The sequence below is a fragment of the Lagenorhynchus albirostris genome, chromosome 2, assembly GCF_949774975.1.
Source record: "Lagenorhynchus albirostris chromosome 2, mLagAlb1.1, whole genome shotgun sequence".
In the NCBI taxonomy this organism is placed as follows: domain Eukaryota; kingdom Metazoa; phylum Chordata; class Mammalia; order Artiodactyla; family Delphinidae; genus Lagenorhynchus; species Lagenorhynchus albirostris.
Window position 1 is genome coordinate 182,005,289 of NC_083096.1, and position 15,315 is coordinate 182,020,603.

At 54.2% G+C, this 15,315-nt stretch overlaps 1 protein-coding gene and 1 non-coding gene across 2 annotated transcripts in view; one reads left to right on the forward strand and one right to left on the reverse strand.

The window, feature by feature from the left end:
- CHD5 (chromodomain helicase DNA binding protein 5) overlaps positions 1-14,375 on the forward strand; it is a 62,864-nt gene extending 48,489 nt beyond the window's left edge. Inside the window, exons 31-42 of the mRNA XM_060141616.1 lie at positions 81-240; positions 2,263-2,342; positions 2,586-2,718; positions 8,101-8,190; positions 8,767-8,904; positions 9,162-9,270; positions 10,892-11,024; positions 11,425-11,620; positions 12,771-12,934; positions 13,049-13,163; positions 13,269-13,322; positions 14,107-14,375. Of these exons, the coding sequence (XP_059997599.1) occupies positions 81-240; positions 2,263-2,342; positions 2,586-2,718; positions 8,101-8,190; positions 8,767-8,904; positions 9,162-9,270; positions 10,892-11,024; positions 11,425-11,620; positions 12,771-12,934; positions 13,049-13,163; positions 13,269-13,276 (1,326 nt within the window). The 3' untranslated portion in view covers positions 13,277-13,322; positions 14,107-14,375. The remainder of the gene's footprint in view (positions 1-80; positions 241-2,262; positions 2,343-2,585; positions 2,719-8,100; positions 8,191-8,766; positions 8,905-9,161; positions 9,271-10,891; positions 11,025-11,424; positions 11,621-12,770; positions 12,935-13,048; positions 13,164-13,268; positions 13,323-14,106) is intronic.
- TRNAG-UCC (transfer RNA glycine (anticodon UCC)) lies at positions 3,840-3,912 on the reverse strand. The gene has a single exon. It is a non-coding gene; the product is annotated as a tRNA-Gly (tRNA).
- Positions 14,376-15,315: the final 940 nt, after the last annotated feature.

Sequence of the window (15,315 nt, forward strand, 5' to 3'; positions counted from 1 at the left end):
CCAGTCCCACGGGCCACCCTGAGGCCCTCGGTTCTGAGCTGCGACCATCTCCCTCCCTGCTTCCCTCCCACCTGCCCCAGGTTCAGGAGTTTGAGCACGTCAATGGGAAGTACAGCACCCCGGATTTGCTCCCTGAGGGGCCCGAGGGCAAGAAGCCAGGCGAGGTCATCTCCTCGGATCCCAACACACCAGTGCCCGCCAGCCCTGCCCACCTTCTGCCTGCCCCGCTGGGCCTGCCAGGTCTGGGCTCTGTCGAGCAGGGGAGGGCGCCTGGGTCACGGGAGGTGGCGAGACCCCACGTCCTCCCCACATCCCACAAGGGCTGGCCTCCCTCCCCGCCCAAAGCTTCTGGTTGCAGAAGTGTCACTCCCCTGAGAGATCTTCCTTTTAATGACAGCTTTGAGATGTAGTTCACACACCACCGTGTTCCATCTTTATTTAAAACTGTATTATCCAGTCGTTTCTGGTAGATTCATAGGATTGTGCAACGATTGCCTCTAATTCCAGAATGTTTTCATCACCCCAAAGAGAAACACATACTCATTAGCAGTGACTCCACATTCCTCCTCCTCGTATCTTCCTCGGCAACCACTAATCTACTTTCCGTCTCTATGGGTTTGCCTGTTCTGGCATTTCACGTAAATGAGATTATACACTGTGTGGCCTTTTGTGCCTGGCTTCTTTCACTAGCGTAATATTTTCCAAGTTCATCCATGTTGTCGGGTATCAGCACTTCAGTCCTTTCTGTGGCCGAATACTGTTCCATTGTTTGGAATCCACCACATTTTGTGTATCCACTCATCAGCGGATGGATTTTGGGTTGTTTCTATCTTTTGGCTATTGTGGATAATATTGTGAGTAACATTGCTTTGAACTTTTGTGTTCAACTGAAAACAAGTGTCTTCATTCCTCTTGGGCGTATAGTTAGCAATGGAATCACCGGGTCACGTGGTATAGCATTTTGAGGAACTGCCAGGCTTTTTCACAGCGATCACACCATTTTTCATTCCCACCAGCCACGTGTGAGGTTCCAGTTTCTCTACATCCTCACCAGCACTTATCTGATTTTTTGCTTACAGCCATCCTAGTGGGTGTGAAGGGGCGTTTCGTTGTGGGATTTTTTTTTTAATATAAATTATTTATTTATTTATTTATTTTTGGCTGCTTTGGGTCTTCGTTGCTGCGCGTGGGCTTTCTCTGGTTGTGAAGAGAGGGGGCTGCTGTTTGTTGCGGTGCGCGGGCTTCCCATTGCGGTGGCTTCTCTTGTTGCAGAGCACGGGCTCTAGATGCATGGGCTTCAGTAGTTGTGGCACGTGGGCTCAGTAGTTGTGGTGCACGGGCTTAGTGGCTCTGCGGCATGTGGGATCTTCCCGGACCAGGGCTCAAACCCGTGTCCCCTGCATTGGCAGGAGGATTCTTAACCACTGCACCACCAGGGAAGCCACCAGGGAAGCCCCTCGTTGTGGTTTTGATTTGCATTTCTCTTTTGATTTGCATCTTTGATGGCTGAAGATGTTGAGAATCTTTTCATGTGCTTCTGGGCCATTTGTGCATCTTCTTTGGAGAAATGTCATTTCAGATCCTTTGTCCTTCTTTAATGGGTTATTTGCCTTTTTGGTGATTCGTGTGTTTATCTGGGCAAAGCATCTTCTTCCCTCAGTCAGACCCCTCAGGCCGGGGGCGTCCTGCCTATCCCAGGTGACAGGTGAGGCCCCGAGAGGCTCAGTGCCTCTGAGGACATCCTGCTTCTGGGCACAAGTGCCCTCTAGTTTACTAGACATGCCTAGTTTACTTCCTGGCCTAGTATGCCTGTGGGCAAGTCCCTTACCCTGCGAGGTAGTGACCACTGCCCAGGGCTACTCAGAGCACGTGGGTCACTGGCCCTTTGCAGGATCAAGAACTGACTCAGCGTGGGGGAGGCACGTGGCCAGTCAAGCAGCCTGAAGGCCGGGACCACACCCAGCCGTCCTGGCTCCTAGGCTGGGCCGCCACCTACCTCGCTTCCCGGCTTCCAGATGGGAGGCACCCCCCCCCCCCCGCATGTAGCTCCGTCCTGTCGGCCCCTGGCTTTGGCCTCACTGGGCCCAGGGTCCTCCAAGGCTCCTCACGTTGCAGGCCTGGCCTGGGTGCTCTCGCTGACCTGGTTCACCTGTCCTTCTGCAGGTGCCGGGCCCAGGATCCTCTCTGATGCCCCATTTTCTGCCCTTCTCCCCCTCCCTGCCCCAGCTCACCTGTCTCACCCCGTCTCCCTTGATCTTTCAGACAAAATGGAAGCCCAGCTGGGCTACTTGGAAGAGAAGGAGCTGGGGGCGCAGAAGCCAAAGAAGCCCCCAGAAATCCAGGTACGGAAGATGCAGGTGTCTGGGCCCCTGTGGGATGGGGGTGGCTCTGGGGACCTTCTCAGGCCTTGCCCAGGCAGCTGTCACTCGGGCCTCCTGGTTCCAAGTTCGAGCCTCTGTGTCTGGGGAGCGGGTTGGGAGCACGCAGTGGGAGCCGGGAGAGTGCATTCCGAGCCAGCACGCCTTCCCTGCCTCCACTCCTGTTGAGGCTCCAGGCCCCGCAGCTCCCGAGTCTGTCCTCCCTAGGCCCTGCCAACTGCCCTGGACAGAGCGGAGGGTGAGGACAAGCACGAGAGCTCGGATGGCAAGGAGAGGGCCCGAGAGGATCGACCGGAGGAGATGGAGAAGGCCCAGCCCTCCCCAGAGCAGCTGCTGAAAGGTGCGGGCTTCCACCCCGGTGCAGTGTCAGGCCTGGGCCAGAGAAGGGCAGCCAGGCCGCGCTCTACCCCGTCTCTCCCTGGCTGGGTGGCGGACTGTGCATCGCTCTGTCCTAGCACCATAGGTCCCAGGGTGAGGGGAGAGCCAGGGGCTCAGTTCTCTACACGTGGGCTTTAACTTTTCCTGTTGTACAGTTTGGGGGTTATTCGGCTACATCTTTTTTTTTTTTTTTTTTTTTATTTAATTTTGGCTGCGTTGAGTCTTTGTTGCTGCGTGCGGGCTTTCTCTAGTTGCGACGAGTGGGGGCTGCTCTTCGTTGCAGTGCGTGGGCTTCTCATTGTGGTGGCTTCTCTTGTTGTGGAGCATGGCCTCTAGGGTGCGCGGGCTCAGTAGTTGTGGCTCGCAGGCTCTAGAGCGCAGGCTCAGTAGTTGTGGCTCACGGGCTTTGTTGCTCGGCGGCATGTGGGATCTTCCCAGACCAGGGCTCGAACCCATGTCCCCTGCATTGGCAGGCGGATTCTTAACCACTGCGCCACCAGGGAAACCCGGGCTACATCTTTTTATTAGTTATTTCTGAATCAGTGGCCTCGTGGTCTGAACACATGAGTCTGTATAATATTGTTTTTATATGATACTGTTGAAACCTGCTTTCTGGTTTAATGTGGTCAGATCTTGTAAATGCTTATGTGTGCTTGAAAAGAATGTTTGTCCTTTCATTGCTGGGTGTAAGCTTCTAAATATATGCATTAGATCATTATGTTGTTCAGATTTTTTTATATCCTTACTTATTTTTGGTTTGCTTTGATCAGTCACGTCTGAGAGACTTGTGTTAAAATCTCTCACTGTGAGTGTGGGTTATTCTTTGTTCTCGTAAGGCCAGATTTTGTTTCGTATAGTTTGGGATTGGGTTGTTAGGTGCATATTGGTTCAGATTTTTTATAATTTTCTGGTGAAGTGTTTCTGTTTATTATGTAATAACCTTCTTATCCCTCCTGATCCTTTTTGCTTTAAGGTTCATTTAGGCTGATTTGGGATTGAGCTTATTTTTGTTTAGTATACACTTGGTGTATTATTATTTTTTTCTTTCTTTTTTGCCATGCTGTGCAGCATGTGGGATCTTAGTTCCCTGACCAGGGATTGAACCTGGGCCCCCTGCAGTGGAAGCGCAGAGTCCTAACCCCTGAACCACCAGGGAATTCCCATACTTGGTGTATTTTTTCCTATCCTTTTACTTATAAGTATAAATAAAAACTTTATTGTGATATAATTCACATTCCACACAGTTCACCCACTTAAAGTATATCATTCAGTAGTTTTTATATATTCACAGTGTTGTAGAGTCATCAGCACAATTAATTGTAGAACATTTTCATCATTCCAGAAAGAAACCCTATGCCCGTTAGCCCATTTTCTCCTCCCCACAGCCTGTGGCAATCACTAATTTACTTTCTGTCTCTTTGGATTTGCCTGCTCTGGACATTTCATATAAATGGAATCATAAAATATATGCCTTTTTATGTGTGACTTCTTTCACTAAGCACAGTGTTTTCAAGGTTCATCAGTTTTGTACCATGTATTGGAACTTTGTTCCTTTTTGCTGAATAACATTCTACACTGTGGATAGACCATATTTTATTTTCCCATTCATTAGTTGATGGACTAACCCTACATCAGTTGGGTTATTTTGCCTTTTGGCTATTATGAATAATGCTGCTCTGAACATTTGTATATAGGTATTTGTGTGGACATAGATTTCAGTTCTCTTGGGTATATACAAAGGAGTGGAATTGTTGGATTGTATGGTAACTCTAATATTTTGAGGAACTGCCAGATTGTTTGCTACAGTGGCTGCACCACTTTACATTCCCACCAGCAGTGTACAGTTTTCCAATTTCTCCACATCCTGGCCAACACTTGTTATTATCTCACTTTTTGATTATAGCCATCCCAGTGGGTGAAGAGTCATAGCTCAAGTGGTTTTGATTTGTATTTCCCTTCTGTGTAAAGATGTTGAGTATCTTTTCAAGTGTTATTGGCCATTTGTACATTTTTGCTGGAGAAATGTGTTTTCAGATCCTTTTGTCCTTTTTTTTTTTTTTTTTTTTTTTTGCGGTACGCGGGCCTCTCACTGTTGTGGCCTCTCCTGTTGTGGAGCACATGCTCTGGACGCGCAGGTTCAGTGGCCATGGCTCATGGGCCTAGCTGCTCTGCGGCATGTGGGATCCTCCCGGACCGGGGCACGAACCCGCGTCCCCTGCATTGGCAGGTGGACTCCCAACCACTGCGCCACCAGGGAAGCCCCCTTTTGTCCATTTTTTAATTGGGTTATTTGTCTTTTTATTATTGAGTTATGAGTTCTTTATAACACATGTTCCACATCAGATATGGTGATTTGCAAGTATTTTCTTCCATTTCTTAATTTTTAATCTATCTGTATAATTAAGTTTTAGGTATATCTTTTGTAAACAGTATATGGTGGGATTTGTTGTTTTAAATCTAATCATAGAATCTCTACCTTTTAGCTGGCAAATTTAATCTCGTTACATTTATTGCAATAGCTAGGTATTTGGATGAATTTCTAGTATTATTTTGTGCTTTATATCACCCTTGCCTTTTCTTCTTTTTTTCTCCTGACATCTCTTGGATTGATCACATTTTCTATTTTCCCCTTTTCCCGTCAACTTATTTGGAAGGTTTACAGTCAATTCTATCTTGTACTCTTAAATTTTTAACATGTCACCTCCTGAATGCTATAAGGACTGTAGGCAACTTTAGCTCTGACGCACTCCCTTTTCCTCTTCCATGTGCTGTTGCTTCTTTCTAAAAGTTTTGTGTTTGCTTGTTTGTTCATTGTTGCTTTGTTCAGTGTCCTCCTTCCCAAAATACACCTTTCAATGGTGCTTTCAGCAAATTTCTGTGGATGGCAAATTCTCTCATTATGTGTTATTTTTCCTTTACACCTTATTGTATTTTTCTTGAATAATAGCAGAATTCGAGGTGGGATAGGGGTTTTCCCTCAGCACTTGAAGATGTTATTTCTTTTGTATTCTGGCTTCTGTTGTGCTGAGAAGGCTGCTCTCAGGGTAATTGCTGCTCCTTTGTAGGAAACCTGCCTTTTCTATCTTTCCTAACACGGAAAGACCATTTGTAAGATACTCCGTCTTTGGTCATGTGCAATTTCACAACAATGGAATTTTTATTTATCCTGCTTATGACTGACTGTGATTCTTTCTTTCTTTCTTTCTTTTTTTTTTTTTTGCTGACTGTGATTCTTAAAGCTGAGTGTGGTGTCTTCTGTCGGTTATCAGCAGATTCTCAGTCACTCCTTCCGCTGAATGTTATCTTTCCTCCCATTATGTTTATTTTCTCCTGGCATTGCTCTTACTCATCAATTCATCCATTCACCCAACCAATACATACTGAAGGCCTGCTGTGTGTTGGGGGCTGTCCTAGGCTCTGGGGACACAGACAGTGAACCAAAGCCAGAGCCTTCACATGGAATTTGTATTCTACTGGGGGACCCAGGTGATCAGCAATAAGCACAAGTAGGTCTTGTTCAATAACAGACTCCAAATGCAATGAAGACAAGAAAGCAGGGACAAGGTTTGTGAAAGAGGGAGGCGGATGTGTCTTTCACATCTTTTACTTTTTTGTTTCCTGTTTCTCTGCAAGGCTTTTTGAGTCATCCTCAGATCTAGCTTCAGTTCCTACTTTCTTTGGTACAGCTGTTCATTTGTATTATTTTCTATGGTTGCAAAACAAATGATTACCAATTTAGCAGCATGAAGCAACACCCGTGTATTGGCTCACAGTTGCCTGGGTCAGAAGTGTGGGGTGGTGTGGCGGGGTTCCCTGCCAAGGGGCTTGCAAGACTGAGGTCAAGGCATTGGCTGAGCCGAGTTCTCATCTGAAGGCTTGGGGGAAAATCTGCTTCCAAGCTCATTCTTGCTGTTGGCCGACTTCAGCTCCTTGGGGCTGGAGGACTGAGGCCTCCTGTGCTGGCTCTCAGCTGGGGGGCCATTCTTAGCACCTAGAAGCTGCCCACGTTGCTTGCCACGGGGCTTACTCCATCTTCAAGCCAGCAACGGTGCGCCAGTCCCCCTCAGGCTTCAGATCTCTGACATCCTTTTCTGTGACCATTCAGAGAAAACTCTGCTTTTAAAGGGCTGGTGTGATGAGGTCAGGCCCACCTGGATAATCTCCCTCTTTGAAGATCACCTGTGCCTCATCGCATGCCCTTCTCGGGGGAGTAGAATCCCTCACATTCACAGTCCTGACGACTATGTACAAGGCTCGTTCTCCAGGGCCAGGAAGTCATGAGGACGTCTTAGAAATCTGCAAGGAGATGTCTAAAATGTTAGCGATTATGTGTTGCATTTCTAGAAGTTTTATCTGGCTTTTTCTACTTCCTTTTTTTTTTTTGATTTGTCTTTTCTTATGGATTCTCTTCCTTTTTTATCTGTCTGGTATCGTTTTCTGAGCTTCATTTGGGTGCATCTTCATCAGAGATTGTTATATCCATGAGAACCCATGTCATTCCTGGGTAGCAGGAAATGTCTCCCCTTCTATTTCCATGAAGCCCAGGGCCTAGTGGTCTCGCTAGTGACTTGGCTGGCCTGGGCCCAGTGTTTATGGCACAGTTCAGATTCCACGGCCTGCATGCCTTGGTGTTGGGTTTGGACCCTCACTGGGGGCTTTCTGCCCCCTAGATTCCATGTGGGAGCCAGGCTTCCTCAGCTTGGCCGTGAGCTGGCGGATGGGACTTTCCCTCTTTTGCAGAGAGCACAGCAGCTGGAGGGTGTCGGTTCGCTGGTTTAATTCCGGTTCTCTGCATCTCTGGGGCTTGCGGCCTCATCCTTCCTGTCTGGCGTTGAGACCCAGCTGGAGCCCCCGGGCCTCTTCCCGGTGTCCAGTCACCCTCTGCCCAGGCCCCCAGCATATGCTTCTCGCGCTTTGAGTTTCCATTCACTTACGGCACCTGGCAATTTCCTTTTCTTCTTGTGAGCGCACCCGTGTGTTTTTATCATATGATAGATATTGCCTGACATTTCTGGGTGTCTGTGAGAGGGGTTTTGTGTTAACGAAGGCCTGACGTGTTGCCAGGACTTTGAGTCCTCTGGTTATCATTGTGGTAGGGAGGGTTCGGAGACTGTGCCTTGAGAAGTTTGGGGGGAGGGTGCTGCTGGGATGGGCGGGTGGGGTGAGGTCCCGCCCCCACCCTGCCTCCCAGAGAGCCCTCCCTGGTGGCACCTGCTGGACTTCTGAGTAAGATGATGGAGAGGATTCCGTGCATGGCTGAAGCAGTGCTGGGAAGCCACCAGCCCGGAGTCTCCTCTGCCCTTCCGGACCCCTACCCACCCTGTGAACACACTTTGTCTTGCAGAAGAAGTGCTTGCTGAGAAGGAGAAGATTCTGGACAAGTTGGAGCTGAGCTTGACTCACAGCAGAGGCGATGGCAGTGATTTCAGGCCAGGTTTGGGGCTCTTGCATGTGCTCTGTCCTGTGTCCCTTGGTCCCCTTGGCCCCAGGCCCTGATCAGAGCTGCTGGGTGGGAACCTGGACTCACCAGCCCCTCAGAGGACAGACCCTCCACCTCCTCTCTCCTGACCCCTCCTGTGGCCCCGGCCACCGCCAGGAGGAAGGAGAGCTGATCACAGAGTTTGGCCTAGAGCATTTGGGGTTCAGCTGGCAGCCTGTATCCTTCTAAGTGCTGGAATGTTCTGGAACAGTCGTCCCCAGATCAGAGCCCCAAGGCGGCACTGCCCTCCTTCAACATAAGCTGCATTTTCACAGTCCCCCGCATCCCCCCCCGTCCCCAGGTGGTCCTGACTTGGTGGAGGGACACTCGGGCTTGGAGCAGCCCTCCCTGCTCAGGATGGAGAGCGGGGGCTGCTGGCTTGTCTGTTTCAAATCCCTTTGGGCAGTGAGCCCCTTGCGGGTAGGGAGATGTGATTCCCGCTTGCCTTTGGGTCCCCAGTGCTTGGGGGAAAGCGGCCCCTGGGCACTGCCTTTGGGATGGATAGATGAAGGTGGGTCTGTCCTCCCACAGATGACACCAAAGCCGAGGAGAAGGAGCCCATTGAAACACAGCAAAATGGTGACAAAGAGGAAGATGAGGAGGGGAAGAGGGAGGACAAGATCGGGAAGTTCAAGTTCATGTTCAACATTGCAGACGGGGGCTTCACAGGTACTGGGGTGGGGCCGTGGGCAGAGAGCTGTGCCTGTTTGTGTCGCAGGCTTCCTGATGGTGGGTCCCAGGGGTCTGGGCAGATGGCTATATTATACTAACGTGTGAATGGTTGACAAAAGTCCGCAGTATAACCTTTCCTAGTAACACTGGAACACTGAACCTCTCGGGGTGGGGAGATGGTAGAGGCTTTCCTAGGCCCACCTCTGTGGGGGCTGGGGGGCACCTCATTCTGCTTCCCTTGGCTGGCTTCCCAGAGCTACACACACTGTGGCAGAACGAGGAACGTGCTGCTGTGTCCTCGGGGAAAATCTACGACATCTGGCACCGGCGCCATGACTACTGGCTGCTGGCGGGCATCGTGACGTATCCTTGGCCAAGCCGGGCTGGGCAGGACTGTGGTCTGTTCATCTGTGGACCTCAGGGAGGCGTGTGGGGCTTGTGGGGTGAGGAGTCGGGCTGGTGCTCCTAACCAGGTGCCAGGGACCCTTTCCTGGTGACGATGACAGTGACTGTGATCATAACGGTAGCTTGTCCCTTTATACTCAATACTCCCATCCTCACAGCAGCCTTCCCAAAGGGTCACTACTACGATCCTCGTTACACAGAGGAGGAAACGGGTGCTCAGAGAGGCCAGGTGACTTGCTCAGGAACACACAGCCCTTCCATCTGACTCCACAACCAATGCTCCTAATTCCTACCTGATACAGACCTCACCTCCTCCCACTGATGACACCTGAAGGGTGCGTCACCATTTAGGAAGGCTTTCATTCATTCATTCATTCTTCAATTCCATCTTTACTGATCACCTGTCATGTGCCAGGCACGGAGGATGCAGCCATGAACAAAACAGCCCCAAATCTCAGTCTACCCGGAGCTCACATCCTACTGGGGGTAGATGGCGAACAGCATAAGTTAGCAAAGTGAGGTTCAAGGAACATGATAAAGGGAGGATGGGCAAAGGGAGCTTTGTGGGTGGGGGTTTCCTGTAATGTGGGAAGGTCAGAGAAGGCGACATTGAGTACAGACCTCCCAGAGACAGGAGAGGGCCACACAGCTACCCCGGGGGGAGCCGCCCAGCAAAGCCGGCCTTCATGACGGCCTGGAGTGGGGCTGGTTATTATAACGAGAGGTGGAAAGCTGTAGATCAGGGGTCGGCAGACCTTTCCTGGGAGGGGCCAGGGAGTGGCTATTTCAGGCTTTGCAGAGGACTCCTCCAGTCTGCCACGGTAGCAGAAGTAGCCACAGTACGTTAACCAACAGGTGTGGCCGTGTTCCAATAAAACTTTATTTACAAAAACAGGCTGTGGGCCGGATCTGGCCTGTGGACCCAGTCGTGGAGGTTAAGATGCTTGCAGCCAGCCTGCCTGGGTTTGAATCCTGACTCTGCCCCTCACTGACTGTGGGACTTTGGGCAAGAAAACTGCGTTGTGTTTCTTGGTTCCCTCTGAAGGCTCTGGCGGAGGCCCCTTCCTTGTCTGTCCCCAGCTCCTGGTGGCGGCTGTCAGTCCTTGGCGTCCCTGGGCTTACAGCTGCAGCATTCCAGTCTCTGCCTCTGTTGTCACTCACATGGCCTCCTTACCTGGGGGTCCTGTGTCCAAATTTCCTCCTCTTACAAGGACATCAGTCACTGGATTAGTGCCCACTCTCTCCCGGGATGACCCCTTCTTAATCTGATTACACCTGGAAATACCCTATTTCCAAATAGGGTCACAGCCACAGGTGCTGGGGGTCAGGACTCGGATGTTTCCATCCTCTGGGTTTTGGGGATGAAGGAGTTTATCTGATGAAGCCTCGGTGCCACGATTGGCCTCCTGGGGGCCCCTGTCAGTGGCCACTGATTGTCAAGTCACTCTTGTCCACGTGCTCATCTTGCAGCCAAGGTTAATGACTCTTTGGAGAGCACAAAGCCGGGGCGCCAAACCCCTGGCTGGTCTCCCGCCCCCCACCCCATGGCCAGGTTTGCCCTTAACGGTGCCCCACCCAGGCACGGCTATGCCCGTTGGCAGGACATCCAGAACGACCCGAGATACATGATCCTCAACGAGCCCTTCAAGTCCGAGATCCACAAGGGCAACTACCTGGAGATGAAGAACAAGTTCCTGGCCCGCAGGTTCAAGGTCAGTCCTTGGCAGGGCCAGAGGCTGGGGGCGGGGTGCTGCCAGAGGGCAGGTTACAGGAAGATCTGGGGCAAAGAAATGAGCAAGCAGCAGCCCCCCACCCTGTATATCCGGATGCTGGCCAGACTGTCCAGGAAAGGGAGTCATTTAGTCCATCAACAAACAGGTGCTGGGTCCTTGCTCTGGGCCAGGCCCCACTGGGCGAGTGTCCCTGCCCTGGGTGATGGGTGCAGAGAACTCAGCTTGGGGCAGGCTCTAAGGGGTGGCCCAGAGGGTGGACAGCCGGTGAGGGGGTGTGTGCTTCTTCCCTGCTTTCCGCCAGAGCCTTGGCCTGCGGGGGGTGGGTGCTGGCGGGAGCCCAGGCCAGGGCTCAGTCCCTCCCCTCCCCCCACCCCCTCAGCTGCTGGAGCAGGCGCTGGTCATCGAGGAGCAACTCCGGAGGGCCGCGTACCTCAACATGACCCAGGACCCCAACCACCCCGCCATGGCCCTCAATGCCCGCCTGGCCGAGGTGGAGTGCCTTGCCGAGAGCCACCAGCACCTGTCCAAGGAGTCCCTCGCCGGGAACAAGCCTGCCAATGCCGTCCTGCACAAGGGTGAGCGAGGCCGCTCCCTGGAGGGGGGCCCACCTACCTTGCTCCTGCCCAGCGGCTCCTGCCCCCCAGGTGGGGGCGTGGGGCTGGGGACAGGACATCAGAGGGGACAGGCTGTCATCCAGCCTCTGCTCTTACCTGTGGGGAAAGCGAGGCCCTTGCTTTTCTAGCCTTTTTCGGAAGGTCAGCGCCGTGCAGGCCCTGGGCGGGGGGTAGGTGACGTAGAAGACTATTAAGCTGTACAAGCTCGTTTATCGAGCCTTGACGATATGGTTTATTTATTTATTTATCTATTTATTTTAGTGGAAGAGGAGAGGACCTTTTTAAAATTAAAAAAAATTTTTTTTTGTTGGAGTATAGTTGGTTTACAATGTTGTGTTAGTTTCAGGTGTACAGCAAAGTGAATCAGTTATCCATATGCACATGTCCGCTCTCTTTTAGATCCTCTTTCCATACAGGTCATTATAGAGTATAGAGTAGAGTTCCCTGTGCTGTACAGTAGGTCCTTGTTAGTTATCTGTTTTTTATGTAGTCGTGTGTATGTGTCATTCCCAGTCTCCCGACTTACGACAATATGCTTTAAATGCGTTCTTTCTTTAATTCTTGTAATACCTTTAAGTGGTGAGGTTTCTCATCCCATTTTCAAGTCGGTGCTGGGGGAGGTGAAATAGTTGCTCAGGGTCTCCCGGGATTCACATCTTTGACCCTCGTGCTCCAAATCCTGAGGAAGTTCCCAGGCTGGTTAGGGGGAGGGGGTGAGCCAAGCTCACGTGAGGGTCCCTGGACTCTGCGGCCCCCCACTGCCTGGGAGAAGTTTCCTGAGGCTGCTCTGTCTTGGGCGAGGATCCTGTCCCCTGCGGTGGCCAGCGCTGCAGGCCTCCCTGGCAGCCAGGAGGCTGGCTGAGGGCCCAGAGGGAAGCCCAGCGTTGCGTCGGGGTTCCTGGCTGTCATCTCTGCAGCCCTCGGGCTGGAAGAAGCTGTTGGGAAACCGGGCTCTTGTCCAGCAGCCGGCGGGGCGCTGCTTGGCTGGCTGGGAGGGCCGGGTGAAGGGCGCCCCCTGGTGTCTGCTGCGCGGGTGCAGTAACAGCGACACAGCCTGGTAGCTAAGTGCCCGCCTGGGTGCCGCGCCCCGCGCCTCCCCTTCCCTCCCCAGTCCTGAACCAGCTGGAGGAGCTGCTGAGCGACATGAAGGCGGATGTGACGCGCCTGCCCTCCATGCTGTCCCGCATCCCCCCGGTGGCTGCCCGTCTCCAGATGTCAGAGCGCAGCATCCTGAGCCGCCTGACCAACCGAGCCGGGGACCCCACCATTCAGCAGGTCAGGGCCGGCCTGCGCCCCGGCCCCAGCCCCCCACGCACGTCCTGGGTGCCCTGGGTGGGGGCTCGGGCCGGCGCGGGACTTGGACCTTTAAACCTGAGTCCTTGCCTCCAGGGCGCTTTCGGCTCTTCCCAGATGTACAGCAACAACTTTGGGCCCAACTTCCGGGGCCCTGGACCGGGAGGGATTGTCAACTACAACCAGATGCCCCTGGGGCCCTATGTGACCGGTAGGTGCCCGTCTGCTTCCGGGCGGCATGGGCAGGGGCGCCCGCGGGGCCCCAGCCGGCCCCCCGCCTCCCCAGGCAAGCCGAGCTTTCCTCTCTTTGCCACAGATATCTAGCCGTCCCCGAGATTTCCCTCTGCTGCCGGGCTCGTTTCCAGTGGAGGTGAGGCCGCTCGTGGGCGCTGCGCCATCCCTTGTCCCTCCTTGGCTTGGCGAGTCAGGCCAGGCCAGTACGGGCCCTGGTCCCTGTGCTTCTTCACGGCCCTGGGGCCTGGGGGCCTCGCCCCTCCACGCTCGGGGACCGTCTTGGGGCCGGTGTGTCTTCCTAGGCTTCCAGACGCTTCCCCGGGAGCCTGGGGGGGCAGCACATGGCAGGGTGGGTGCACGTGGGCGTGCTCCTCTGTGTACACGCGTGCGTCTGTGCGCCGGTGTGTTGGTGTGCGTGCGTGACCCCGGCGGTGAGTCAGGGGCCGGTGCCCCCAGCCTGGAACCCTGACTCCACTGTTCTGCCTGCGCTTTCCTGCCGGGTGGTGGACGCCCTGGGACGTCACCTCCCCCCAACCCCTGCCCAGGACCAGGAGGGTGGCTCAGCGTGGGTGCAGCTCAGTGTTACCGGCTGGGAGAGGGTTTTAGTCCTGAGAAACCACCAGTCCGCTGTGGCCTCCTCTGCCCCGCTGACAGCGCCCGCTAAGCTGTGTGTCCCATCAGAACCTCTGCTTCGGTGCGGAGGCTCGGGGGCGGGGCTGTCCCGGACAGGCTGCTCCTTGGGGGCCCCGCCGCCTCCACTCCCCAGTGTGGTCGTGGCCCGAGGCTGGGAGGTCTGGGCTGGGGGACCCCCTGCTGTCAGTTGGCCATGACAGGTCGTAGTGGGTGGTCTAGGGTGTTGGGTGCCACCCCCGTGGGGACCCGAGCACCCAGCTGTGTGACCCGTGATCTGCCTCTTGCAGCCGCGCCTGCCGGGCCCCCTGCCCGACCCCCGCAGGAGAGAAAAGCTGCCACCTTTCTAGAGCCACGCCACCCGAGGACAGAAAGGGAAACGGAGAAATGCCACCTCGTGGGGACAAGGCCGCCTGAGCCCAGAAGCGCCACCCGGGACGCACCCCTTGGCCACCTCTGCCAGGATGGCTTCCTAGAGGAGATTTCATTTCTTTGTACATCTTTTGCACTTTCCTGTTGAAGACTTGAACAAGTTTGTCTTGATAAAAGTTGAGTGACGTGTGGAGGAGTCTGACTTGCAGCACATATGTCTCTCTCTGCCGACGGGTTCCAGACCTGAAGGGAAGCTCCTGGGAGCCCAGAGGCCGCCCACGGACTCGGCCCGGCTGAGGAGGGCGAGCTGCCCGCTCTGGGTGCCCTCAGTCTGCCCCCATCCCCCAATCCCGTCTGCACCGTGCTCCAGCCCCTTGCCCGTGAGGCCCCCCGGTGCCAGGTGGGTCAGGACTGGGGAACTGGCCGGCCCGAGGCTAGAGACCTGGCTGACGCCCAGGTCAGGCCAGGCTGCTTCCTGCAAGGCTGGAGACCACCAAGTATGTGCTGTCTCCGTGGGACAGGTGTCTGTCCCTGGCCCGGCCTGTCTCACAGGCCCTGGACTCTGTCGTCACCAGCGGAGGGTCTGTGGCCCCTGCCCTGAGTGGCCGGTCACTTGTTCCCCGGAGGGAAGGGGAGGGCAGAGCCTGCAGGTGTTGGCCTGGGGGCTGCCGGAGCCTTTGTCTCAGGCCTCCATGGGAAGGGGCGTGCCCTCCCTCTAGCGGGGTGTAGCCAGCGTTCCAGCGGGGAGGGTCACAGCAGTGCTGAGGGGGGCCCAGGAGCCCCTGGTCCTGCCCTGTGCCCTGGGAGGCCGGTCAGCCCCACCTCCAGGTACACACACACTCCCCGTGCCATCTCCTGGCCGCAGATGTGGAGAAACCAGGCCACACGCTGGAGCCTGGACTTATCCCTCCCTCTCCTCTTGTCCCTGGAGAGGCCTTGATCTGGGCATTTGCCATCTGGGGTGGGCCACGACTGCCCTCGCTGTGTTCTCGGAAGGCTTGGGGAAAGCTTGGAGGCAGGGGACTGGCCCCAGTGGCCTCTGCACTCTTCCCAGCTGGAGCACCCCCAGCTTCCTGCCTTGTTTCCTGCCAGTAACGCCCCACTGGAATCCTGACCCTCCTTCAGGC